Source organism: Piliocolobus tephrosceles, chromosome 13 (genome assembly GCF_002776525.5).
Source record: "Piliocolobus tephrosceles isolate RC106 chromosome 13, ASM277652v3, whole genome shotgun sequence".
Classification (NCBI taxonomy): domain Eukaryota; kingdom Metazoa; phylum Chordata; class Mammalia; order Primates; family Cercopithecidae; genus Piliocolobus; species Piliocolobus tephrosceles.
In genome coordinates this window covers 91,779,456-91,806,343 of record NC_045446.1, presented here as the reverse complement: position 1 = coordinate 91,806,343, position 26,888 = coordinate 91,779,456, and the positions used below count along the sequence as shown (strand labels likewise).

Sequence of the window (26,888 nt, the reverse complement as noted above, 5' to 3'; positions counted from 1 at the left end):
TGATTGTGGTACAAATAGCCAAAGATGTTGGTGAGAGAAAGTTCAAATAGTTAAGAATACGGTATAAACTGGAGAGAAAAGGAGAGGCAAGATGGGTGCTAGGATAAAATGGGAGGGTTGAAGTCTAGAGATATTTCTGAGGAAAAAAGGCAGGTATAAGGGGACATGAGAGACCTTCCTTTTAAAAAAAATCTTTATTCTATTTCCATTTGAACTCTCAAAAGAGATTGAAATGATAGAACTTTAGCTAATTTTAATTAAATAAACTTTATAAGGTTTTGTTGTTTTATAACCCTTAGAGTTAGAAAATTCTGACTCCAGTGAGAAAATGTCTTCAACAGAAAGCCAGATGGCCTCTCAGTATCATGTTCATATTTGAAATCGAAATGTAAATGTTACCACGTACTTGCTTATTTTAAGACTATGGTCCTTTCATTTGTTTTCTTTCCTTTTTTTTCATTTAGTCATGTAAATTTGAGCACCTACTCTGTACTAGGTATCCAACGGAAAACATAGACACAAAGAACATTCTAATTAAACTTATATAAAAGGTGCTTTAGTGTTTTTCCAACTAGTAAACATAATATTCTTGATTTAGTGTTATAATCTTATGTTCAAAAATAATTCCTCTGTTCCAATTTAAATATATATTATCTAAACATATATATGCACAAACTAGCAAAAATATATATAAACCAGCCCCCCCACACACACACGTTGTTGGATTTTATCAAAGTCTATTGGTCATCTATTAAAATGTTCATTTATAACTTGCCTAATTTTAACTATATATTTAGCCTTTAAGGATATTTTTTAGTGTTGTATTTATAGGAAATGTCATTCTAATTCTGCAGTAGAGTCTATTTGGTCATATTTTTTCAAAGTATTGCTGGATTCTATTTATGAATATTTTCTTTGGCATTTGTATCAAAATTTATACCACATAAATTTTAAAAACTGAGGCCTACAACCATTTTATTAATGAAAATAATAGAACAACACTCTCAATGAGCCATTTACAATACTTCCCTATTTTCTGATTTAGAGATAAATCAGGGGCAGTGTAATAGCAGTTGTGTCCAAGAACATATAATGTCAAGAGGCTAGAATTAAATCCATACAGAAAATGATTGTGTTCATTTCAGAGTACATCTTTAAGAGGGCAATTTTGGGGAGTAGCAAGGGCAGAAGCCAAACTGAATGGGGTTAATAATGAATAGATGAGAGGAACTAGAAGCTGCTGTTACAAGCTACCATTTTGAGAACTTGCCCAAAGAAAGAAAAGACTGAAGGGATGGAAGGTTGGAGAAAGCATGATCGGAGGAGAGATGTTTTATTTTTAGTGAAGCTCTACACACATTTGTTTTCCTCACTAGATTTGTATCCCTAGAACCTAGAACAGAGTCAGCCAAAGAGCAGGCACTCAATACACATTGTTGACTTGCTGCTAAAATTGTAACAGAGTACAAAGAACATCCTAGAAGTTGGAGACAAGGAGGATAAGAAAACAGGGTTAACTTGCAAAGAGAAGACACTCATCTCTGACAAGAATGAAGATGATTACACAACACCATCACTGTTAACCAAGTCCTTTGGGAACACAAAGGTTAAATCCTAATCATCACAACAGTCTCTAAAGGAATAAACGTGATTTACAGATTTTGATAACAAAATACTTCTCCTTTTTCCATTTTCTACAATGCAACCAACAGCAACATCAAAGGTCGGCTTAACCAACTCTTCGAGAAAAGTCAGAGATAACCCAGATCGTGAAGCGTCCAGGTCCCCTGTTTCTCATTTCCTCTCTTCTGTCGCTCTGACAACAGACTGGCAGAGATGGAAAACAAAACAACTTACCAAACTGTGTAGCCTTAAGCAGCTCTGGTAAATGGATTTAGGGCTGTGTTAGGATAACTGTTAAAACGTACTCTTCAGGATAGCAAAACATTTTACTTATTTGTGTAATTTCTTTCTCCAAGTAGTATGATAAATCAGGAAGTAGTTAATATATAAGTGAAGAACATAATGGCATAATTCTAGAAAGTAAAAAATAATCCCCACAGAATACGCAGTTGATGTGTTTTAAAATTCACAAAAATGTTACAAAGTTGAAGAATGGGAGTAGGATAACAGGGTGATGTGGCGGAAGCAGCCACAGAATTAGATAAAATGGTATAATTTCAGGTCTAAGGTGAGCCACGACAGTTGCTAAAGCAAATATCTGCACTAAGATGACTTGCTAGTTTTGATCACCCTGCGTCAAAGGTAATGGGAATCTAATTGGAAAAAAGATGGGCCCCGTTTTCAACATCGCTACCCTGGCAGCCACAGAATGGGAAGGATACAGGTAAGCGCCAGGTCGGTGATGCCTGCCGCTCTCCCGAGGGTCGAGGGGGGCTCTGTCGAGGTTGTCCGATGATTCAGTGCCCAGTTCCCCGATCGCGCTCCGGGCTCCGGGCCTCCCCGCCAGCATCCTTCACTTCAGCGCCGCCTCTCTGCTCGCCCCCAGCGCCTCCCTCATGGCAGCTCTGGCTTCCTCCTGCTCCTGCTCGGCCCCTCCCTATACTCCGTCTCTCAGGCCCCGCGTCACGGGCGCCGAAGGGTCGGCCGCGACAGCCCTAGCTCCCGCGCAGCGGCACTTGTGCCTTTAGTGGAGATGGCAGCTGAGGCAGCGGCGACCTCGCAGGGCAATAGCAGAGGAGGCGGCAGCAACCCCGCAGCCGCCATCTTGACAACAACCGACGCCGCGTCCTTGACAACGGAAACCTGGGAGGAGCTACAGGGCGGGGCGGGACGATATGCACGAAGCAGCCAATCGCAGGCTCCGGCAGCCCCGCCCGCTTCGAGCGGCTGATGGCAACCCAGGCATCCCTAGCGACCCGCGTTGCTGCGCGAGGGGTGAGCTGGGTGGTGTTTTAGAGCCTGATACAGTTCTACCTCCCTTTTTAGGAGAGTGTTTTTGTGGCAGTACTGACAGTGACGAAAGACAGATGTAAAATCCTCAGATACAGGCAATTGCCACCGGGAGGATTCTGCAGTGATTGTCTGGGGGACAATTTGGAGTTGAATTTGTTAAACTACTGAATCCTGTTAGGAGATTTTGAGTTGTGAGTCTTTCTGTGGCATCACTATCCCCAAACACCGTCTTTTTAAAATGTCTTTGTGAAGTGGAAATTTTCCTTCCCTGCATTCTCTCATCCACTCGGTAATACTTCTGGCTTTCCCTCTGCAGTCGTCTTCCTTGCCTTTGCCCTACTTATAAGGTCTACATTTCAAAGCCTCCTAATGGTTCTTGCCTTGCTGCCAGATTCTGGAAATGGACCATCACAGCAAAACTAGCAATCTCTTGGGATGATATGCCAAAAGAGATTGTTGCATTGACATGGTTTTGGGAAGCATGGAAAATTAAATGGATTTTTGAGCCACTAGTTTATTGGCTATGTAAGTGAAAATTTTGAAAAAGGCTCAATCTTATTGTTGGAGCCTAATGTAAATGCACATATAAATTCTGACTGTATTTCAGTCAGTGTTTTCTTGGAAAAATTCCCAGATTGGAAGCCAAATGTACAGACCAAATAAAGATTATCCACCCACCATTCAAATGTCTTTGCCTTTGTGAATTAATTTGTTCATTTTAAGAGTTCAAATAATAAACTTTTCCAGTTGAAATTATTTAAAACAATCTTTGCAAACTTGGTTGTAATGACTGAAATTGGAATGTACACTGGGGACAGATTTTAAAGTGCCACAACAAATCCAGTTTAGATTTAAGACACAAAACACAGGAAGTCTCCTTCAGGAGCATACCAGCAGGATAAAATATACAATTCTGACACGAAAAGCTAAATGGATACAGTTGGACACTTGGCTATCTTGGCAAGTTTTTAATTGGCCTGGCCACAGGCCATGGCCTTGATTCTATTCCCACTGCTATCATCACAAGTTTGTCTCCCCTTGGCTGATCTGAGCAAAGTAGGGCAGTGCAAAGTACAGATGAATATGAGTATATTAGGGTTGCTATTTGGAGTATTTAGGCATGGTTAGCATTCCAAAAGTCCAGCTTTTGCTATATTATTAGTTTGCAATCTCGTAGCTCCTAGGCATCTCACTGCTTTGTGGCTTGCAATAAGCACTAAGAAGCATAATTCGGTTTTTCAATTGCCTACAAATCCTTTCTTATGTTAACTTAAAGAAACATGTGATTTATGAATCTGGAAAGGAGAGGAAAGGGTTACAGCCTGGAAGGAGGGCCATCCCACAAGCTGCAAAGTGTGCTTCTAGCTGAAGCCTAGAGAGGCAGGTACTTTGAAGTAGGGGAGGTTGAGACAGGAGATTTATGCTGAAAAAGTTGGCTAAACATACATAATTTATAGGATACAGGAGGAGTTATGATTATTTATGAAGGTAGTTTTGATGCATGTGTATTTAGCAAACATGAAATCAAAAAATGTTTTAAGGTTTTCCCAGGGTCCCCTTGGCCAAGAGGGGGTCTATTCAGTCAGTGGGGGCTTAGGATTTTATTTCAGTTTAGACTTATATAATTATTCTTCATTCAAATATTGTTTTATGGTAACGACCAAGAAGAAAATAAATTTCAAACAATGTTGCCAGGTTTCTTTTCTTTTCTTTTTTGAGACAGAGTCTCACTCTATTGCCCAGGTTGGAGTACAGTGGTGCGATCTCAGCTCACTGCAACCTCCGCCTCTCGGGTTCAAGTGATTCTCCTCCCTCAGCCTCCTGAGTAGCTGGGATTACAGGCGCCCGCCACCATGCCCAGCTAATTTTCATATTTTTAGTAGAGACGGGGTTTCACCAGGTTGGCCAGGCTGGTCTCAAACTCCTGACCTCAGGTGATCCACCCGCCTTGGCCTTCCAAAGTGCTGGGATTTTGGCGTGAGCCACCACGCCCTGCTGCCAGTTTTTTGTTTTTTTTTTTAATCATAGGTTTTTTTTTTGACCTTTAAATTCTTTCTTTATTTCTTCAAAATGTTAAGTGGGTTTTCCACATTCTATTTTAGTTGTAGAATCCTAGATTCTTATAGGAAGGCAGGGCCCAAGGGGCTCTGAACATCATGATTCTCGATTTTGTCATGACTTTTTGTCAGTGTAATTTATGGAAAAGGCTTTAGGATTAGATATTTGGATAATAAAAAATTTGAGGATTTTATAAACTTCATTTCTTGACAGAAAAGGCAATTGTGATTCAAGCAGTAAAGAAGAATATTACCCTAAAACCTCTGTATTTTCATCAGAAGGGGCATCTGAATTAAATATAATGTTATATTCTTTCACACTTTAAAACCATAAAACAATTCCTTCTTTTGTTAAGGAAATATATATTGAGCACCTACTATGTGCCAAGCACTTTCTAGATGCTAGGGATACAGTGAATAAAACTTCAAAGTCCTTATGTTCATGAAACTTATATTTATTTTTCTTCCCCACTAGAACATATTAGGGTAGTGAAAAGTGCTACATGGAAAGTGGGATAGTGGAGGGGAATAGAGACCAATGTCATTTCTATCTGTGAGGGAGTGCTCAGGAAAGGCCCCAAAGGAAGGGAAATTAGGACAGAGGTCTGAATGAAGGAAAGAGGTTGCCGTTCAAATATCTGGATGAAGAATAAGGGCACAGCAGTCTGTGAGTACAAAAGACTGTGAGGACAGAATCATACTGTTGTGCTCAAAGAACAGCACAAGACCACTGTGGCTGGAACAGAGTGAGGTAGGGTGTATTAGGCAGTTCTTGCATTGCTCTAAAGAAATACCTGAGATTCAGTAATTTACAAAGAAAGAGGTTTAATTGGCTCATGGTTCTACAGGCTGTACAGAAAGCATGGCAGCATCTGCTTATGGGGAGGCTTTAGTGAGCTTTTTACTCATGGTAGATGGAAAAATGGGAGCAGGCATCTTACATGGCAGGAGCAGGACTGAAAGAGAGAGGGGAGGTGCCAAACACTTTGAAAATTACCGGATCTCACGAGAAATCACTCACTATCGTGAGAACAGCATCAGTGGGGAAATCTGCCCCCATGATCCAATCACCTTCCATCAGGCCCTACCTCCAACATTGGGGATTACAGTTCGACATAAAATTTGGGTCTGTAATCCCAGCACTTTGGGAGGCCAAGGTAGGTGGATCACTTGAGGTCAGGAGTTTGAGACCAGCCAGGCCAACATGGTGAAACTCCATCTCTACTAAAAACACAGAAATTAACTGGGCATGGTGGTGGGGGCCTATAATCCCTGCTACTTGGGAGGTTGAGGAAGGAGAATCGCTTAAACCTGGGAGGCAGAGGTTGCAGTGAGCCGAGACTGTGCAATTGCATTCCAGCCTGGGTGACAGAGCAAGACTCCATCTCAAAAAAAAAAAAAAAAAAAGATTTGGGCAGGGACGTGGATCCAAACCATATCATAAGTGAAGTGTGCTAACAGATGAGATTGGAGAGGTACATGGCCCAGATTTAGTGGTGACTTGTGTGGTATACAAGGACTTAATATAAAATCCAACTTTCAACGGAGGGAAAGCCATTGGAGAGTTTTGACTAGAAGAGTAACACAATTTTGTTTAACCTTTAAAGAGACCCTCTAGTTGTTGTGGGGAAAACCAGAGTATAGGAGATAAGACCAGAAACAAGGAGGACAGTTAAAAGATTATCAGAGATAGCAGACTTGCACTAGGATGGTAGCAGTGGAGGTGGCAAGAAATGTTTACAGTTTGAACCTTGAGCCAATAAGATGTGTTGGTGGATGGCTGCAGTAAGCGAGAGGAAAAAAGTCAAATGTGACTCTCAGATTTTTGGCTCAAACAATTGAATAAAGTGTATTGCCATTACTAAGATGAGAAAGAATAGGTAGGGGTGGAATAAGGAATATGAGTTAGGCTTCAAACATGTTAAATGTGAGATATCTATTAGACTTGCAATTTCATTAATGTGGTCTCATAAATTGTTGATGTTTTATTTACAAAGGAAACTAATAATAACCACTTTATGATTATAAAGCATATTCACATAACTTATTTAATTTGAATTTGAATATACACACACACAGACACATATATATACACATATATATATTTTTTTCTTTTTTTGAGATGGAGTTTTGCTCTTGTTGCCCAGGCTGGAGTGCAATGGCACGATATTAGCACAACCTCTACCTCCCGGGTTCAAGCGATTCTCTTGCCTCAGGCTCCTGAGTAGCTGGGATTACAGGCATGCGCCACCATGCCCAGCTAACTTTGTATTTTTAGTAGAGATGGTGTTTCTCCATGTTGGTCAGGCTGGTTTCAAACTCCCGACATCAGGTAATCCGCCTGCCTCGGCCTCCCAAAGTGCTGGGATTACAGGCGTGAGCCACCGCACCCAGCCTGAATATTATTTTTAATATCTTTAGAACAGAAATTAAACAGAATTTATTTGAGCAAAGAATGATTTATGAATTGGGCAGCACCCAGAACAAGAAGAAGTTCAGAGAGCTCCACCCAGCAGCTTGAGCAGCAAGCTTTTATTTATAGGACACAGAAACAAAGTAGAGGAATCATGTGATTGACTACAGCTAGATGTTTATCTTATTTGGGTATACTCTGATTAGTTGGCTGCCTATGATTGGCTGAAACTTCGCTATTTGTTACAAAAAATGTACTCCTAAGTCAGGCTGCAGTTTGCTACAGAGGAGCTCAAAGTACAGAGACAGCCTCAGGCAATGGCCTCCTGCTTATTTAATTTAACAAGTATTATAACCATGTGGCAGCTGTGATGGACAATATTTTGTGCTTTCACTTTTGTCTTGGCTGAGGCTATATATATATTTTTTCCATCTTCTCCTGAAGTATTTTCTTGCTCAAATAAGAATTTCCTGAATTGGTCTCTGGGCAAGATGTGAAAGAACAAAGAATTTTAACATCTGGCTGATTTAAAGTTCTGCCAACTTCTGCTGAAGTTCTGCCATTTTCACTTCAATTTTGTAAGACTTCAACTTGAAATTTAAGATTACAATATGTGTATTTGTCTATTAATATAAATTATAAAAGTCATCAATATTGTCCTCAATGTCACATATATTAATCTTTTAATCCATACAACAATTTCCATAATACAAAGGAGGTAATTGAGCTGTAGCAATATTAGTAACTTTGTCCAAGATTCCAGGGTAAGGGAGTGTTGAAACTAGTCTTTAAATTAGGCAATCTCGTCTTGGAGCCGGCACTCCCAACCATCTCATAATCTCACTGGAGAAACTCTGAGAAAGTGATTGCCACAAATAAGAGATAAGATTGTTTGGGTTTAAATAGTAGGTGGTGAGGAACGAAAGTCAGAGAACAGATAATTATTTTAAGCTGTTTCTTCATTAAGAAAATATTTGAGTGCCTCTTGTGTATCAGTCATTGTACTAGTACCAGAAAAACTATGGCAGTTCTCAGTTCAGGAAAAGAGATGGAGAAAATAATATCTCGAACCAGAAGCAAGATGCAGGAAAGTTTTGCTTTGCCTCTTAATTTTAGAATAACGAAGACTTAGGCATGTGTGTAGAATGAAGGGAAGGAGACATTGAAAGAGAAAATTTGAAGACATCGATCTATCAACCTTCAAAGAGTGGTCATTTTCAATAACATTATTTGTCAAAACAGTTTTGACAAAATAGTTGTAATTAGATTACAACTAATTACAGATTAATTACAGTCTTGAAATTTGGCTTTTTTTTTTTTTTTTTTCTGAGACGGAGTCTCACTCTTTCGCCCAGGCTGGAGTGCAGTGGTGTGGTCTCGGCTCACTGCAACCTCCGCCTCCCAGGTTCAAGCGATTCTCCCTGCCTCAGCCTCCCGAGTAGCTAGGATTACAGGTGTCCACCACAACGTCCGGCTAATTTTTATATTTTTTAGTAGAGACGAGGTTTCGCCATGTTGGCCATGCTGGTCTTGAACTCCTGACCTCAGATGATCCACCTGCCTCGGCCTCCCGAAGTGCTGGGATTACAGGCGTGAGCCACCGTGCCCGGCCTTGAAATTTGGCATTTTAAAAGTATATTTTAAGTCTGAATTATCTACTCTGGATGTCCACATTGATCAAATTTCTACTTAGCATTTTATAGAAATAGTTCCAAGGTAATATTTTTACCACTCCGTCAGTCATTTCTATTTCCTATTTTTTTGCAAGCAGTTTGCAATTATTGCTGTATAGCTTATCAAATGCATTTTTTTTCCAAGGCAAGAAAAGGCTGACTCACAAAAATTAGATGAATTTATAAATTCATGCTTTATTTATCTACATCTGTCATTTATTTATTTACTTATCTATTTGTTGCCTATATTGCAAAAACTTGGATATATAATACAGACATGAAGTGATAAAAAAGGAATTGTACAACTTAAAATGTCAGGATCTCTAGAGGCTACTTTGTTTTTCGTATGAAGGGTGTTGTTTCAAACCAGGGCATGGAAACTAGTAAGTATTGGCTTCTGTTTTTGTTGTACGCTTTCCAGAGGTTTTTAACTGAAGACTCTATGCTCTGTAGTTCTTTCCACAGAGAGCTGACTGATATTTGAAGAAGTGTTTTCATCTATCCAAGAAAAATATGATGTCTCCATTCCAAGCCTCACTCTTATTCGTAAATGTATGTATTTTTATTTGTGGAGAAGCTGTACAAGGTAACTGTGTACATCATTCTACGGTAAGAATTTTAGCAATATGATATTAGCTAGGAAAGCATGATTAGAATTTTGAAAAGATTAATCATAACTACCAAATATAATTTATGGAACAATTAAAACATTTATTTAGAAATGTTGAAAAATTGCTTTAATGTTACTGTTTTTAAACTGAGGAAGCTGTAAACTGAAGATTGACTCAACAAATATCTTATGAAAAAAATTTTAAAGACATTTCAGGCCTAGATTAAAAACTAGCCCACAACTTTTCAATGAAATATCTGATAGGTAATAAAATATCACGTTGCTTAAAAAAAGCTGTTCCACAAACTTTCATATTTCAAATATTGTCCTGTGAGTGGCTACCTAGGATCTTAAGAAATTGGTCCATTAAATTTTATTTACCCATCAGGTTTATTTGTGGAAGTTTGAATTAAGTAGCTTATATTTTTCTCTAATGATCAGCCTTGTCTTTCCTGAAATCTAAGCTTTTCCCTATAGTCTTATTTATTATGTATTATGTCATATAACACGTTTAATGTATTTTTTCTTATTTCTATTTTTTAATATAAAGGACTCTTCAGTAGTTAACATTGTAGAAGATGTATCTAAAGCAAAAGATGAAAGTAAAAGTAATGATACTGTTTGTAAGGAAGACTGTGAGGAATCATGTGATGTTAAAACTAAAATTACACGAGAAGAAAAACATTTCATGTGTAGTAAGTATTAAAAATAAACACAATAATAAGGGTATATGATTCATTATTTTTAGGCTAGACATTGAAAAGTATACTTTAGCTTTTGTCTGGGTCATTTTCTACACATTGTGATCATCCTAGGCCAGAAGCTTTATTGTTTGGCCCATGATAGGTACTTAATAAATATTTGGTAAATGAATGGATCCTTTTTCTATGTAGCTAATTCTGTGTGTAACAAAAGGGTCTCAGGCTTCTCAAACCAATGAATGCAGCTTTAGACCTATTAAGATAGATGGCTAAATCCAGGAAAAAGCTAATAGAAAGTGAGAGACTGAAAATAAAAAAGAGAGAGGAAGCTGAATGAGGTAGAATTAAAAATATCAAGATTTATTAATGCCATCCTACTGCTGGTGGAAAGAAACTTAGAAAATAAATTTTTAAAGAATAACATACGTAATAATGTGTGGGCCCTTTTGTTATAGGGGGCATTATTATTGCTATCTTGGGTAAAACTCATATAGGGTCTGAGAAATATAGGTAGTCAATGTTTATTTCCTAATTTTGATGGCTGTGTTATTAGAAATATCTTTGGTGTAAGAAATACACACTGAAATGGCATGATGGTACATCATGGCAACATGGTCTCAAAGGCGTTAGGAAAAAAGTTATTTGTCCTGTTACCGCAACTTCACTATCAGAAATTTTCTCCTAAGATAAAAACATTTTTAAAAGGAAAATGCATGGTAAATGTTTAGTCAGAAACCAAATAACCAAAACCTTTGACTAAGATTTATTATGTGTATGTATATGTATGTGCTAGCAATTTAATTACATAAATATAGTATTAATAGAAAAATTAAAACCAAGATGTACTTTTAAAAATTAACTTGCCTGGTATAAAATTGTTGCCATTAACTTTCTTATACAGTAAGAATTGATGACTCATCTATCTCCTGCCTTTATATATCTCATCTTGTAAAGTGAGAATTTATAATCAGAACACTGTCTCTTAATGATAACAGATTAATTATTCTGGATAATCTATATTAGTAGGAAGCATAGTTTCATTAATAAGTATTGACACAATCATTTCTGGGGTTAATCCTGAGTTAAACAAAATATATACTAACTAAAATTTGTAATTCTGAGTATTAAGATAAATTGAGATAGTATTGAGTTAACATACACATCCAAAATCAGGTAAAATTCACTACTTTTCACTGTGATTGTTTTCTGTAACAATATAATACTTAACAGCCACTTTTTATTATGGTTAAGGAAATTTGCAAAATTCTATTGTTTCCTACACAAGAAGTACCAAAAAACTACTAAGGAATATGATGGATGAGCAACAAGCTTCCTTGGATTATTTGTCTAATCAGGTATAGATGTTTTAGCATTGTGTTTTTATTGCATGTGCACGTTGATGTATAATTAGCTGGAGGTATAATCTTTATTTAAAATGCTTTCATGTTCAGACATCTATTTAGCGCCTACTATGTTAAAGGCACCATAGTAAACTTTAGGCAAACAAAAAGCAGTAAAACAATTGAACTATTCAAGGGGTATACAGTCTAGTGGAGCATTAAAATGTGTTGACAAAAATGTGGTTGTTAGAACGGCACAAAAGAGAAGTCTCAGATACAAAAAAGTTTCCCAGAGGAGAAAGTCTGTGAACAGTCATAAAGGATGAATAAATGTTTTAAAAATCATACAGGTTGGGTAAGGCGAAGAGGACATTCCATTCTGGGGAAACTTCTTGGAGTTGATGCAGGGTGGAGTGGCTGGTGAGGCTGAGTATTTAAGGAAAACTGACTATAGGAATAGGCAAGAACGAAATCGTACCACACCAAGGAGCCACTTTGGCTCCTTGTAGTGTTTAAGCAAGGAAATGCCACAATCTGATCAACTTGTGTGGCCAATGACTTGAGGAAGAGCCAAGGGAGGAGGTAAGAAACTGCAGCAATGGTTTGGACAAGGTATGAAAGACAGATGTGCAAGAGCAGCCAAATGCAGAAATAGGGGCAGATAAAATCGATGTTAAGGAGGTAGATACTACGAAATTCAATTTAGCTTTGTCTTTATTCTTTGTTAAAGCAGTAAGAACTCAATCTAGAGAAATGGACACCATTATGTATTTCAGAGCTGGGTTTATGAGAGGCTTAAAGATGGCAATTTCTTCAAATATAAATTTACTTAAATGTGTATGCATGTGTTTAGGTTAACGAGCTCATGAATAGAGTTCTCCTTTTGACTACAGAAGTTTTTAGAAAACAACTGGATCCTTTTCCTCACAGACCAGTTCAGTCACATGGTGAGAACTTTGGTATTTCAGCCTTTACATGTTTGTCTTTTATTGCTTAAAATTTTCCTGGACAGGTCAGTCCATTTAAAAGTTTTGTTTAAAAACTACAGCTCACTGTTCTCTAACAGACTGGAGTGCTAATACCTGCCATTAAGCAAATTTCACCACAGACAATGTGGTACTTTCTTAAAATGGGATACTTTTTCAACCATGTGAAAGCCATGGCTGTATAAAGATATCCTGAAGCTGTTGAAAATAACATTGTTTTCTGTAGCATTGTTCTGGGCTCCTGGTTTATATCTTATTAATAATTCATCTTCAGATAGAAGAAAAGAAAGTTTCAAAGTTCCTCCCACCTGTAAAAAATGTTTCTGACATGTTTGAAATGTTTAAAATTGGGGCATAAAATTTGAAAGGAAAAAGAAATGTAAGACAAGAATAAACTGAAAGTTAGCACTTTTTATACTAAAATACAGCATATTAATTCCTAAAGGCTTGGACTTCTAAGAAAAATACCCTACAAATCTTATAAATATGAATTTATCCCCAAATGTTTAAACAAATAAATGTTATTGAGTGCCTAGAACATGATCTTTATGTTCTTCTTCGAAAAAGAAGAGAATAAACAGTGCCTGAAAATCTTCTATGTGATAGGTAGGAAGACAGGCACTTTCTCACGTTATTTTGTTATTAAAATTATTTTATTATATCCCATTACTGCCCCAAAGCACGTATGGTGTGGTAGTCAGGAGCATGGACTCTGATGTCAGAATCCTTGGTTTTAAATTTCTGACCTGCTGCTCTCTTGATACATTTTCTCGTCAGTAAACTGATAGTACCTACCTCTTATAGTTGATGTGAGGATTAAATGAATAAATACAGGAAAGTCTCTTAAAATATTGCCCAAATCAAATGTTTATCACAAGGAAAAAAAAATTGCCCGAATCATAGGGAGAGCAATATAAGGGCTTGCTATGATCATCATCATCGGATAAGAAATATCCACCCCAGAAAAATCGAAATAATCTGTTCACATTAATTTGAAAGATAATGATAAAGCAGATACTCCAACCCAGATCAGTCCTTCAGCGTGAACTTCTATCATGTCTCTGAGCACAGAGTCATTATAAGAATATCTCTTAACAATTAAGGACACAGGCAACAACAAATCTATATCTCCTAGAGATGAAGGGGAAAGCAAATGACTTTTTATAGCTAACTTTTTTGTAGATGGCATTTTCTTCATTATTTGGATGTGCTGGGCACTATGGTAAGGGCTTTATGTAACACCTTACTACGTAAATGGTTAGGATAACACAATGAAGTAAAGTGTTGGGGGTAGAACTAGGATGTTAAGACGGGCATTTGGATAATGGACACTCTAAGGGTTGAATTTGTTTCGTTTATAAAATATGCTACAGAGTAGAGTATCTTCCAGAAAATGTAATATCCATATCCACATACACATGTTTACAATCCCTTAGAGATGAGTGCTCTGGAGAAGGTGATTATGGGGGGCTATAATTCTAACTGTAGTAAACAGAGTAGGCTCTAACGTCAGGCATAATTTCTTGGTTAAGAAAGTGATTTCCCCTTTCTTCCTTTGGCTATTGGTATTAGTGGTCCCAAACACATCAGTCTCTGAAGTTGGGAATAGAATACTGAAAGACGTGTCTATAGTGGTTAATTTGCTTATTCCTTTCGGTTTTCTCCTCCCTGTTCATGTAGACTTCCTTTAAACATTACATCCTCTAAGATAAACTTAAATTTCTGAAAGGGCATTATTTATTGGGAAAGAGAATGTGTAATTATAAAATATGTTTAATAAGTGTTGATACCAAATGAAACTTTTAAACAGTATAGGAAACTAATCACTAACAGTGATATTATAAGTGAAGGCTTCTTGCAGCATAAATTCTTTAATCCCTTATATTTTCTTCTTATTTCTAAAATCGTGACCGTTTTTCATTTTGCGGGAGTTAAAATAATATTATTAATGAAAATTATGATAATAATAGCACTATCAACTCTCTATAGTAAAATGATTGCCTAAAATGTACACTTGAAAATATCCTAATTAAATAATTTTGCTTTTCTAGGTTTAGATTGCACTGATATTAAGGATACCATTGGTTCTGTCACCAAAACACCGAGCGGTTTATACATAATTCACCCAGAAGGATCTAGCTACCCATTTGAGGTAAAGTTTTCCCATATTATGTGGGCTAAGATAAACATCCAACCAATTTAATTTATGTTAAAATTTAAATTGTTTTAATATTAATTTTTCCTTGAAAAATTTTAAATAAATTAGGTAAAGTTCTAGTTTCAAAATTTTGGTTTTTTAGAATTCTAATGCCCAAAACATGAATTAATAAAAGAGCTAGAGTCTGTCTTTCACTTTTCTATTTGAGTTTCCATGGTTATACTCTTTAAAGTAAATCCATTTGATGCAAAAGCTTATATTATCCTCATAATAGGCAGAACTATAGCAGGCAGAACTATGCAATATAATACTTGCTTGCTTTAATTAGCCTGTGGATATTGGAAAATAATGGTGTGCTTTGCCTTGGAGTTTACTAAAAATACTTTTGACTTCTCTTCCTGTATATGTTTATAATTTCTTTTGATGATAGATGATTTTATGTGGTTGTATGAGAAATTAATAATTAAAAAACCTTTCAGTGGAGTGCAAGGCAGATTGAAAAGCTGATTCATTCTGAAATTGATAAATTACTCTTATGTCTATTCTTAGTAGTTCTCTGCAAGGATATCTAGTAGAAATTTCTACCAGAGACTATGCATATTGATGGAATACACACACACACACACACACACACATACAATTATATATATTATATATATTTTTTCCTGGGCACTTCTTTGTGCAGAAGACAGTTTATGATACTTATACCTTATTGATAACCTTTATTGGATAATAAAGTCACTTTTTTTCTAAGTAGGTACTACTGGTTCTCTTCTTAGCGTTACTACCATTATTTTATTTGAAATCTATTGACAAGATGTCAAAAAATTGGAAATTAGGTGGGAAATAATTTTAAAATTACCTAAGTTACTTCACCTACAGATTCAAAACTAGATCTGAACAGACGTGGAAAAGGAAGGCTTCTAATTTTGTGAAGAGTGGGATGCATAATCACCTCTTTTGTGGGAAAGTGCTGGTTCCTTAACTTCCTCCACACTGCCTTTTCTCTGTCTCTATGCTGGAAGTTTCTGAGGGAGAATTTCGCTCTGATTTCTTCCCTATATTGCTTCTATGCATCCCCTACAGAGGTACTTTTAGGAGCTTTTACACAGCATCAACAGATGTGTCTATGAGCACCTGCTGAGTGGGCACAGATCATGCCTTTCTCTGAAAATGCCAGTCTGAACACAGGTCTTCCAGGCTTGTGGGAGAAAAGAGCAAAGACAAGCACGTGAACACATTACACACACACACACACACACACACACACACCAGTGTTTTAATTCAAAAGTTTATAGAGAAATACATTGCTCTGCCACATCAGAGCAATATGGTTATACAAACTGAAAAATACAAAAAATTAGCTTGGCGTGCTGGCGGGCGCCTGTAGTCCCAGCTACTTAGGAGGCTGAGGCAGGAAAATTGCGTGAACCCGGGAGGCGGAGCTTGCAGTAAGCCGGATCGCGCCACTCCTCTCCAGCCTGGGTGACAGAGGGAGACTCCGTCTCAAAAAAAAAAAAAGAAAGAAAAAAATGCTGCAAATACGTATTTTTAAAAATGATTGTTATAGGGACTGTGATTAAGTTAATTACACATTTGTTTTATAATAAACAGCATTATTTAGGTTAATTACAGGTTTATAATAAACAGCATTATTTCCAGAGATATAAAAAAATCTGAATGAATTAATGGCATATGATTGCATTGAAAACTCAGTGGCAGTATCGTCTCTTTTTCTAAGCCTAAGGATGAAGCATGAGTGTTATATTATCAAATAATGAAAATAATAGTGTATTATTTTGCGCTTCCCTGTGCTTGTTTTAGGTAATGTGTGACATGGATTACAGAGGAGGTGGATGGACTGTGATACAGAAAAGGATTGATGGGATAATTGATTTCCAAAGATTGTGGTGTGATTATCTGGATGGATTTGGAGACCTTTTAGGTTAATTTTTTGTATTTCTACTTTACATTTTTTACTCTTTTTGGTATTATATCTATAGAATCTCTGTTGGGTCAGATCTTCAGTAAAAATAGCAAATGCTTGCAAATATCAAAATATGACTTAAATCACCCTCTTTTCATATGCCAGATTATTTAAAATAAGTAGATCTTCAGTTGAAATCTGGAAATTTGTATTTGTAGATATCTGGTGAAATGTGATTTGAGTGAAAATTCTAGATTGGATATGTATTAAGTATCTACTATGTACCCAGCAGAATTCTGGCAGGTGCTCACCAACTGTTTGCAGAATGAAAAATTGAATGGCAGCATTGTCCTAGATCTTAAAATTCTTGAGATGTGTGTAGTATCGATACAAGCCAGTGAAATGGCGAATTGAGGTGTCTATGCAAATTCAAATTATTTAAACTGATCATATTATTAAAATGTCAGTAAACATCTTTATGTCCAAAATTTGAAAATTATAACCCCAGGTGAATGTAAAAATCTGTTTACATTATTGCCACATGGCAGCATCACTTTTGCTGATAAACAGAAACACCAATATTTCTGAACTTTGCAGAATTTTACATTAGTTGGAACTTCTGCCAGTGAGTTTGCTAATTTTTATGCTATTTTAACAGCTACTGTTTTTATAATTTTAAATCTTTAATCTCTCATAATAATGTCATCCAAGGATTTGGCAAGTAATGGTGTTAGTCCTAGTGCTAAAAATGCTACTGAACGCCAGTGATTTTAGAAGCCATTTGGCTTATACCCAGCTAACTGCCATGCTATGGAGTATAGTGAATATACTTGCATTTTCTCAGCATTACTGCTGATTTTTCCATTGATGCTTCTTCTTGAATTAGGTAGTTATAGATCCATATACAGGTTTTGAATTGCCATCTTCCTTACTTCAAGTTTATTTCTATGGGGAAAGAATATGAGTTTTGACTGACCAGGTCTTCAGGCAGGTATAGTGCATGCAAACTGAGACTGCTTTGTACTGGTGTATTTTGAAAACAAATTTGGGGCTGGGCCTGGTGGCTCACGCCTGTAGCCCCAGCACTTTGGGAGGCCGAGACAGGTGGATTGCTTGAGGCCAGGAGTTCGAAACCAGGCTGGCCAACATGTTGAAACCATGTCTCTATAAAAATACAAAAGACAGATTCACAGCCAAATTTTACCAGAGGTACAAATAAGAGCTGGTGCCATTCTTTCTGAAACTATTCCAAGCAATAGTAAAAGAGAGAATCCTCCCTAACTGTTTTTATGAGGTCAGCATCATCCTGATACCAAAACCTGGCAGAGACACAACAAAAAAAGAAAATTTCAGGCCAATATGCCTGATGAACATCGATGCGAAAATCCTAAATAAAATACTGGCAAACTGAATCCAGCAGCACATTAAAAAGCTTATCCGCCATGATCAAGTGGGCTTCATCCCTGGGATGCAAGGCAGGTTCAACATATTAAATCAATAAACATAATCCACCGTATAAACAGAATCAAAGACAAAACCACATGATTATCTCAACAAATGCAGAAAAGCCCTTTGATAAAATTCAACACCCCTTCATGTTAAAAACTCTCAATAAAATAGGTATTGATAGAATGTATCTCAACATAATAAGAACTATTTATGACAAACCCATAGCCAGTATCATATTGAATGGGCAAAAGCTGGAAGCATTCCCTTTGAAAACCAGCATAAGACAAGGATGCCCTCTTGCCACTCCTATTCAACATAATATTGGAAGTTCTGGCCAGGGCAATCAGGCAGGAGAAAGAAATAAAGGATATTCAATTAGGAAAAGAGGAAGTCAAATTGTCTCTGTTTGCAGATGACATGATTGTATATGTTGAAAACCCCATCGTCTCAGTCCCAAAGCTCCTTAAACTGATAAGCAACTTCAGCAAAGTCTCAGGATACAACATCAATGTGCAAAAATCACAAGCGTTCCTATACACCAATAATAGACAAACAGAGAGCCAAATCATGAGTGAACTCCCATTCACAACTGCTACAAAGAGAATACAACACCTAGGAATCCAACTTACGAGGGACGTGAAGGACCACCTCAAGAACTACAAACCACTGCTCAAGGAAATAAGAGAGGACACAAGCAAATGGAAAAACACGCCATGCTCATGGATAGGAAGAATCAATATCGTGAAAATGGCCATACTGCCCAAAGTAATTTTTTTTGAGACGAAGTTTCACTCTTGTTGCCCAGGCTGGAACGCAATGGTGTGATTTCGGCTCACTGCAACCTGTGCCTCGTGGATTCAAGAGATTCTCCTGCCTCAGCCTCCCGAGTAGCTTGGATTACCGGTGCCTGCCACCACACCCGGCTAATTTTTGTATATTTAATAGTGATGGGATTTCACCATGTTGATCAGGCTGGTCTTGAACTTCTGACCTCAGGTGATCCACCCACCTCAGCCTCCCAAAGTGCTGGGATTACAGACGTGAGCCACTGTACCCAGCCTGCCCAAAGTAATTTATAGATTCGATGCTATTCCCATCAAGCTACCATTGACTTTCTTCACATAGTTAGAAAAAACTACTTTAAATTTCATATGGAACCAAAAAGGAGCCTGTATAGCCAAGACAATCCTAAGCAAAAAGAACAAAGCTGGAGACATCATGCTACCTGACTTCAAACTATACTACAAGGCTACAGTAACCAAAGCAGCTTGGTACTGGAACCAAAACAGATATATAGACCAATGGAATAGAACAGAGGCCTCAGAAATAACACCACAAATCTACAACCATCTGATCTTTGACAAACCTGACAAAAACAAGCAATGGGGAAAGGATTCCCTATTTAATAAATGGTGCTGGGAAAACTGGCTAGCCATATGCAGAAAACTGAAACTGGACCCCTTCCTTTTACCTTATGCAAAAATTAATTCAAGATGGATTAAAGATTTAAATGTAAGACCTAAAATCATAAAAACCCTAGAAGAAAACCCAGGCAATACCATTCAGGACATAGGCATAGGCAAAGACTTCATGACTGAAACACCAAAAGCAATTTCAACAAAAGCCAAAATTGACAAATGGGATCTCATTAAACTAAAGAGCTTCTGCACAGCAAAAGAAACTACCATCAGAGTGAACAGGCAACCTACAGAATGGGAGAAAATTTTTGCAATCTAAGCTTCTGGCAAAGGGCTAATATCCAGAATCTACAAATAACTTGAACAAATTTACAAGGAAAAAACAAACAACCCCATCAAAAAGTGGGCAAAGGATATGAACAGACACTTTTCAAAAGACAACATTTAAATGGCCAACCACATACGAAAAAAGCTTGTCATCACTGGTCATTAGAGAAATGCAAATCAAAACCACAATCAGATACCATCTCATGCCAGTTAGAACGGTGATAAGTAAAACGTCAGGAAACAACAGATGCTGGAGAGGATGTGGAGAAATAGAAATGCTTTTACACTGTTGATGGGAGTGTAAATTAGTTCAACCATTGTTGAAGACAGTGTGGGGATTCCTCAAGGATCTAGAACTAGAAATACCATTTGACCCAGCAATCCCATTACTGGGTATATACCCAAAGAATTATAAATCTACTATAAAGACACATGCACACGTATGTGTATTGCAGCACTATTCACAACAGCAAAGGCTTGGCACCAACCCAAATGCCCTTCAGTGATAAAATGGATAAGGAAAATGTGGCACATATACACCATGGAATACTATGCAGCCATAAAAAAATGAATTCATGTCCTTTGCAGGGACATGGATGAAGCTGGAAACCATCATTCTCAGCAAACTAACACAGGAACAGAAAACCAAACACCACATGTTCTCACTTATAAGTGGGAGTTGGACAAGGGGAACACATGGACACAGGGAGGGGAACATCACACACCGGGGCCTGTTGGGGGGTAGGCTAGAGGAGGGATAGCATTATGAGAAATACCTAATGTAGATAATGAGTTCATGGGTGCAGCAAATCACCATAGCACATGTATGTCTATGTAACAAACCTGCACATTCTGCACATGTATCCCAGAATTTAAGTATAATAAAAAATAAATACAAGAATTCGCTGGGGGTGGTGGTGCACACCTCTGTAATCCCAGCTAGTTGGGAGGCTAAGGCATGAGAATCTCTCGAATCGGGGGAAGGCGGAAGTTGCAGTGAGCCCAGATTGCACTACTGCACCCTAGCCTGGGTGACAGAGTGAGACTCTCTCAAAAAAACAAAAAAAACAAAAAAAGAAACAAAAATTAATTAATTAATTTGGGATTACAGAGAATGCATTTTTAAGTCTCAAATTTGAGGATGGGCTACTGGGAAAAGATGGCAGGGGCACTTAAACTGAAGTGTTATACAGTGTGTGAGACTCAGTGGACCCCTATGGAGCCATCTTATTGGGCCCAATTTCTCTCCTTACTTTTCAATTGTAAGTATGTTGCTAAAATGTCCATGCCTGAGAGCTCTGAAGAAAGACTTAATATCTTAGCTATAATTTTAAGAGTTTGAATGCTGTCACATAATCCTCCAGCTCTGAAGTTTGTTTTGACTGGACCCTTATTTTCTTTAATAATTTTATGATTCAAGTAGAGGCATATATCTCAGAGTAGAGGTATCCACATTTGGGCTATGCCATGTGGGTAGGAGAGGTAGAAAGCCATTGGCTAGGATATGTATGCAAGAAATATGCAGTCTGAGTTGGGGAGTTTATAGTTCATCCTGAATCTATAATCGTCTTGGAAATATTGATCCCAAACCCAGAGATATTCCAATGTTATTACATGATGTTCAAGGCATAGGAAATTAACCAGCTGCATTGTAACCAAGAAGTGTCTGTTAAGAAAGTATTACAAGGCAGCAAAAAATAATTTCGACTGAGCGTTTTTAGGAAATGTTTCTTTAGGAGCTGCTGGTTTGGAGGTTAAACCTTCTACATTTACTGGTTAATAACATTTTGTTACCTGCCATAATATTTCAATTGGTTTTATGTTGAAATGCTTTAAGGTAAAAGTTGACTTTCTATTTTAGTCTTTAAATGAAGACTAATTTAATTTTGGGAGATACAATTTGGGGAGATCATTATTATTTCCTCTCCCTAAATTTTACTTAATTTGGGAGATAAAATTGAAAAAGGGTCTGATTTTCTCAAGCCTGGTGAAGTAGAAGTAGGAATTTTGTTTGTTTTATAAAGTAGGTAAGCACTGGTAATTTGAGCTAGGCCATCCAGTGCCTGTAATTACTTATGTGAGCCATCTAAGAATTTTTGAAATGCTAAACAAGACCAAACATTCAAGAATAAAGCATTAGTCTAATTTGTATTAAAATATATTAAAACAAAGCATTTTTTTTTTTTTTACAGGAGAATTTTGGCTAGGACTAAAAAAGATTTTTTATATAGTAAATCAGAAAAATACCAGTTTTATGCTGTATGTGTCTTTGGAATCTGAAGATGACACACTTGCTTATGCATCATATGATAATTTTTGGCTAGAGGATGAAACAAGATTTTTTAAAATGCACTTAGGACGGTATTCAGGAAATGCTGGTAAGTTTTTTTTTTTTATTCCTAAAATTATCCAAATCTATATTATAACTGACTCATTATTAAGCAAAGATAGAAATAATGCATTTGTCTTACACCTAACTGATAACAGAATAGATTAGGAGTAAGAAAGCTGGCCAAGTCTTGAGTTTTGAAACTTGATTATGATCATTGTACCACCTCATGCTTCTGAAGTGCTTTATAGTCTCTAAAACAATGTGCCTTATGTAATTTCATTTAATTCTTTGGATAGAGGGCCTGTGGAGGAGGCTGTGAAGGTATTTTCATTTTCGTGTTCAGAGAGGCTGACATTTAGAAGTGACAGACTGTTAAAGACGATCTCTAGTCTTCTCACTTTACAGGTGAAAAAACGTGAGTGATAAAGTGACTTGCCCAAGATTCCCAGATCATGTCACCTGAGCCAAGGCAAGAATCCAGGCTGACAGAAAAACTAGTTTAGTGTTCTTTTCATTATACTTTGATGCATCTGCTCATTTCCAAATAAATGTAATTTGTTAGAACTTCAAAAATACTTGATGTTAAACTTGCATTTTAATGCTGACAATTTAAAGGCATTTGAATTAAAAAGTACTAAATTCAACTCCCTTGTTGCTGTTTGTGGTGCTTGTTCATTATGTATATTTAGTGTTAGAAATCAAAAAATGAATGATATATGTCCCCAGCTCTTTAACTGATCCCAATATAAAGAAGAAGATAAGTAACCCTGGAAATACAGAATACTGATAGGACTTTTGGGGTCAGAAAGAGGGTGAGAATTATTCCAGTTGATTGTACCCAAAAAATATTCATGGAAAAGCAATTTTCAACGAGCTTTTAATGTTAGATTCAACCTGGGAAGCTTTTTAAAAGTACATATTCCTGTAGAATCTGATTCAGTTATTTTAAGCCAGATGGATATGTTGGCGTACTTGCCGTTGAGAACCACTGATCTAGTCTTGGAAGAATGGATAGGCTTTTGGCAAATGAAGGCTGACAAGCAGAGCAGTCTGAGTTAAGGCATAGAGGGAGGAAAATTATAGGACACAGAGAGTTGTCTGACATGGTTGGAATCTATGATACCTGAGGGGTTTACACTTGGGATGTTAGGTGAAAGTCTGACATTCATATCATGATCTATAGGGAAAAGTTTAGAAAGTTACAATATATGATTTTCAATGCTTCCTCTCTAAAAGTGTAAAGAACTATCTAAAGATGGAATATATTACATTAGGAAAAGTTTATGTGGGGGTTCTCTGAAAGATGACTAGGATCTAATTAAAGGATAACATTGATAATGACAAAAGTATTTTCCTTATAAAACTCTCAAACTTTGCCATAGTGTACTCTACATTTTCCCAACAAGGTTGTTAAGTAACTTTCAACTGTCGATCACATAATGGAATCAGAAGAATAAAAGAAAAAGGTGTCAGAAGAATGTAATGGTAGAAATACAGATACAACCAGTGGGTTAAATGCAATCAGGTATGTGGTACAGGCAGGTCACAAATTTGGCTTTGAGCTTGGAGCAAAAACAGAAATATGAATTTGAATATTTGAGCAATACATTTGTTCCATGAGAATCACAACTATTCCTGATTATAAGACTTGAGATAAATCTCTCTGGATTCTTACAGAAAAAAAAGTGTTATGTTCTCCAACCATGCTCTCGCAGAAGACATGATGGGTATATTTTAATAGGCTATTTTTTAATGAAATATACATATGCATATATTTTTTAAATGAATTAAATAAAATCTATTGAGCTTATGTGCTGTATGATCCTTCTGGTGGTCAGACTTTATCTAGGGAGAGTATCCGTGGAATGATCACATTGTTTAGGCAATGCTCCATGGGTGTTGTCTCTCAGTGGATTTGGAAAGGTATTACACTGTGTGGGTGCTGGAGATTATATAGTCTCTGAAAATACCTACAATATGTGTGTTTTGTTTCCCATGAAGTGCGGAGTCAGAGACTTTAATAATCAGCAGAATTGGGGTATAGAATAGGCCACCACTGCTAATGAAGTTCTTCAGGCTCTTTCAAAAGATTTATCTCAAGAGATGCCAAACGTTCAGAAATAATGAAACAAACATAGAGCTTGGTTTCTCCACAGATTTTATATGACTTCTTTTTTAATTAGTGTTTCAAACATTAACCAAAGTTTACATATAGGTGAAATGTAGGTATTATGGGTTTACTTAGAATCTTTAACTTTATGGAATTTTATGAAACAAAATATGACTCCTGCTCCTGCCACTGAGTTAACTGGGTCATCTTGGAGAAGATACTTAATCATTGCAGGGTTATTGTAAATACGAGGGATGCCATACATACAATGTTCAGGCCGGAAGCGGTGGCTCGCACCTGTAATCCTAGAACTTTGGGAGGCCGAGGTGGGTGGATCACTTGAGGACAGGGGTTCAAGACCAACCTGGCCAACATGGTGAAACCCTATCTCTACTAAAAACACAAAAAATTAGCTGGGTGTGGTGGCTTGTGCCTGTAATCCCAGCTACACTGTAGGCTGAGGCAGGAGAATCGCTTGAACCCGGGAGGTGAAGGTTGCAGTGAGCCGAGATCATGCAATTGCACTCCAGACTGGGGAACAAGAGCAAAACTCTGTCTCAAAAACAAAACAAAACAAAATAAAACAATGTTCACTAGAAGCCCTTTAAAAATGGTTTTGTCTTAACTACCATTCAATTGGTCCATAAATCATGTGAAGAGCCATGAAGAAAAGGTACACCTCAAAAGTACACCTGAATTTTTCTTGAGGGCATTTGGTATTCTGTATAATATATAGAAAAAAACCCCAGAAAACCCCCCAACTTTTTAAATTGTAAATCTAAATTTCTTAAGGGTAAAAGTTTCTCTAGCTCAAGTGACGTCAATGGTAGTGGTATGAAAACCTGTCCTGTGTAAATTATTTTCTTTTCCTAAATTATCAATTATCATATTGGTCTGTCCAAATTATGACAGCTCTGTATGCTATGATTTTTGGCCTAAATATCTGGTTTTGTTTACACAGCAAAACTTCCATTTTGGACTGTGACTTGTATATCAAATATTCATTTAAAGATGCCTGTCATGTTGAGGAGCTCATCACCAGATTGCGGCATGTTGAGTCTTCGAGTAGGAGAATTTTAACATGATAAACAGTAGAAAAATCATTTAAGCCTTATTTCCAGATGTGATGCTCTTGCCTAATATACTGGTAATGATTAATTAAAATAATAGAAATTTCCTTTAAATTCAATCATTAAATTTTTTTTTTCCCAGGTGATGCATTCCGAGGCCTCAAAAAAGAAGATAATCAAAATGCAATGCCTTTTAGTACATCAGATGTTGATAATGATGGGTGTCGCCCTGCATGCCTGATCAATGGTCAATCTGTGAAGAGCTGCAGTCACCTCCATAACAAGACCGGCTGGTGGTTTAACCAGTGCGGTCTAGCAAATCTAAATGGCATTCATCACTTCCCTGGAAAATTGCTTGCAACTGGAATTCAGTGGGGCACATGGACCAAAAACAACTTACCTGTCAAGATTAAATCTGTTTCAATGAAAATTAGAAGAATGTACAATCCATATTTTAAATAATCTCATTTAACGTTGTAATACAAGTTCTACAGTTATTTGTGATAATATAGTAAAGATTTTAAAAAGTTTATCTTTTTACTTAGTGTTTCAAACATATTAGGCAAAATTTAACTGTAGATGGCATTTAGATATTATGAGTTTAATTAGAAAACTTCAATTGTGTAGTATTCTATAAAAGAAAACATGCCTTATTGTATGTTTTTACTTCTGACTATATTAACAATATACAATGAAATTTGTTTCAAGTGAATTACAACTTGTCTTCCTAAAATTTATAGTGCTTTTAAAGGATTTTGCCTTTTCTTTGAAGCATTTTTAAACCATAATATGTTGTTAGGAAAATTGAAGAGAGTATTTTACTTATTTTTATATTTACTTTATATGATTATATAATCTACAGATAATTTCTACTGAAGACAGTTACAATAAATAACTTTTATGCAGATTAATATATAAACTACATATGATTTTAAAACTTTACTATTTCTAGGTGATGCCATACCATTTTGAAAGTAGTAAGAGTTTGCTGCCCAAATAATTTTTCTTGTTTTCATATCTAATCATGGTTACTTATTTTGTTATTGTTTGTAATAAATATACCGTACTTTTATATCCTGATCAGTTGCATTCTAAAATATGTCTTTATCTGACCTCTTTTTAAACCAGCAGGAATGGTATGAACTTTATGTGAAGGATGGTGGATAAAAGAGTGATGAATCAATTCTAGATATACTCTAGGAATAAGCTGGCCCTCTCTACTTTTCCTACTAAGCTGGAGGGAATTGGATGGTAAGGATTCCATAGGGGAGGACAGCAGGGAACATGCAGGGGCAAGTATCAGTTACTGATAAGAGAGACAAGGGAAATGATCAAGAATTAGTTTTTAATAGGAAGTACTTTGTCCAGAGTTAGGGTTATATAAACTCAAGGGAGGGGAAA

General features: G+C 36.7%; 2 protein-coding genes across 3 annotated transcripts in view; one reads left to right on the top strand and one right to left on the bottom strand.

Moving 5' to 3' along the window:
• CEP126 (centrosomal protein 126) overlaps positions 1-3,593 on the bottom strand; it is an 84,352-nt gene extending 80,759 nt beyond the window's left edge. For both annotated transcript variants that reach the window (XM_026450087.1, XM_023208007.2), the window contains exon 1: positions 2,346-3,593. Coding sequence is in view for 1 of the 2 variants with exons in the window: in XM_023208007.2 (XP_023063775.2) it covers positions 2,346-2,473 (128 nt within the window). In the remaining variant the exon portion in view is untranslated. The remainder of the gene's footprint in view (positions 1-2,345) is intronic.
• On the top strand, positions 959-26,567 carry ANGPTL5 (angiopoietin like 5). Its single transcript, XM_023208008.1, has 9 exons — positions 959-1,723; positions 9,481-9,668; positions 10,220-10,364; positions 11,622-11,725; positions 12,564-12,657; positions 14,748-14,848; positions 16,679-16,799; positions 22,168-22,353; positions 25,630-26,567. The coding sequence occupies exons 2-9, from the start codon at positions 9,573-9,575 to the stop codon at positions 25,947-25,949; spliced, it is 1,167 nt and encodes a 388-aa protein (XP_023063776.1). The 5' UTR covers positions 959-1,723; positions 9,481-9,572; the 3' UTR covers positions 25,950-26,567.
• The last annotated feature ends 321 nt before the right edge of the window (positions 26,568-26,888 follow it).

Bases quoted from the DNA above. Each gene is read 5' to 3' on its own strand.
- ANGPTL5 (XM_023208008.1), top strand. From the start codon at position 9,573: ATGATGTCTCCATTCCAAGCCTCACTCTTATTCGTAAATGTATGTATT. The intron at 10,365-11,621 runs GTAAGTATTAAA...ATTATGGTTAAG, and splicing joins AGAAAAACATTTCATGTGTA to GAAATTTGCAAAATTCTATT. The intron at 14,849-16,678 runs GTAAAGTTTTCC...TGCTTGTTTTAG, and splicing joins GATCTAGCTACCCATTTGAG to GTAATGTGTGACATGGATTA.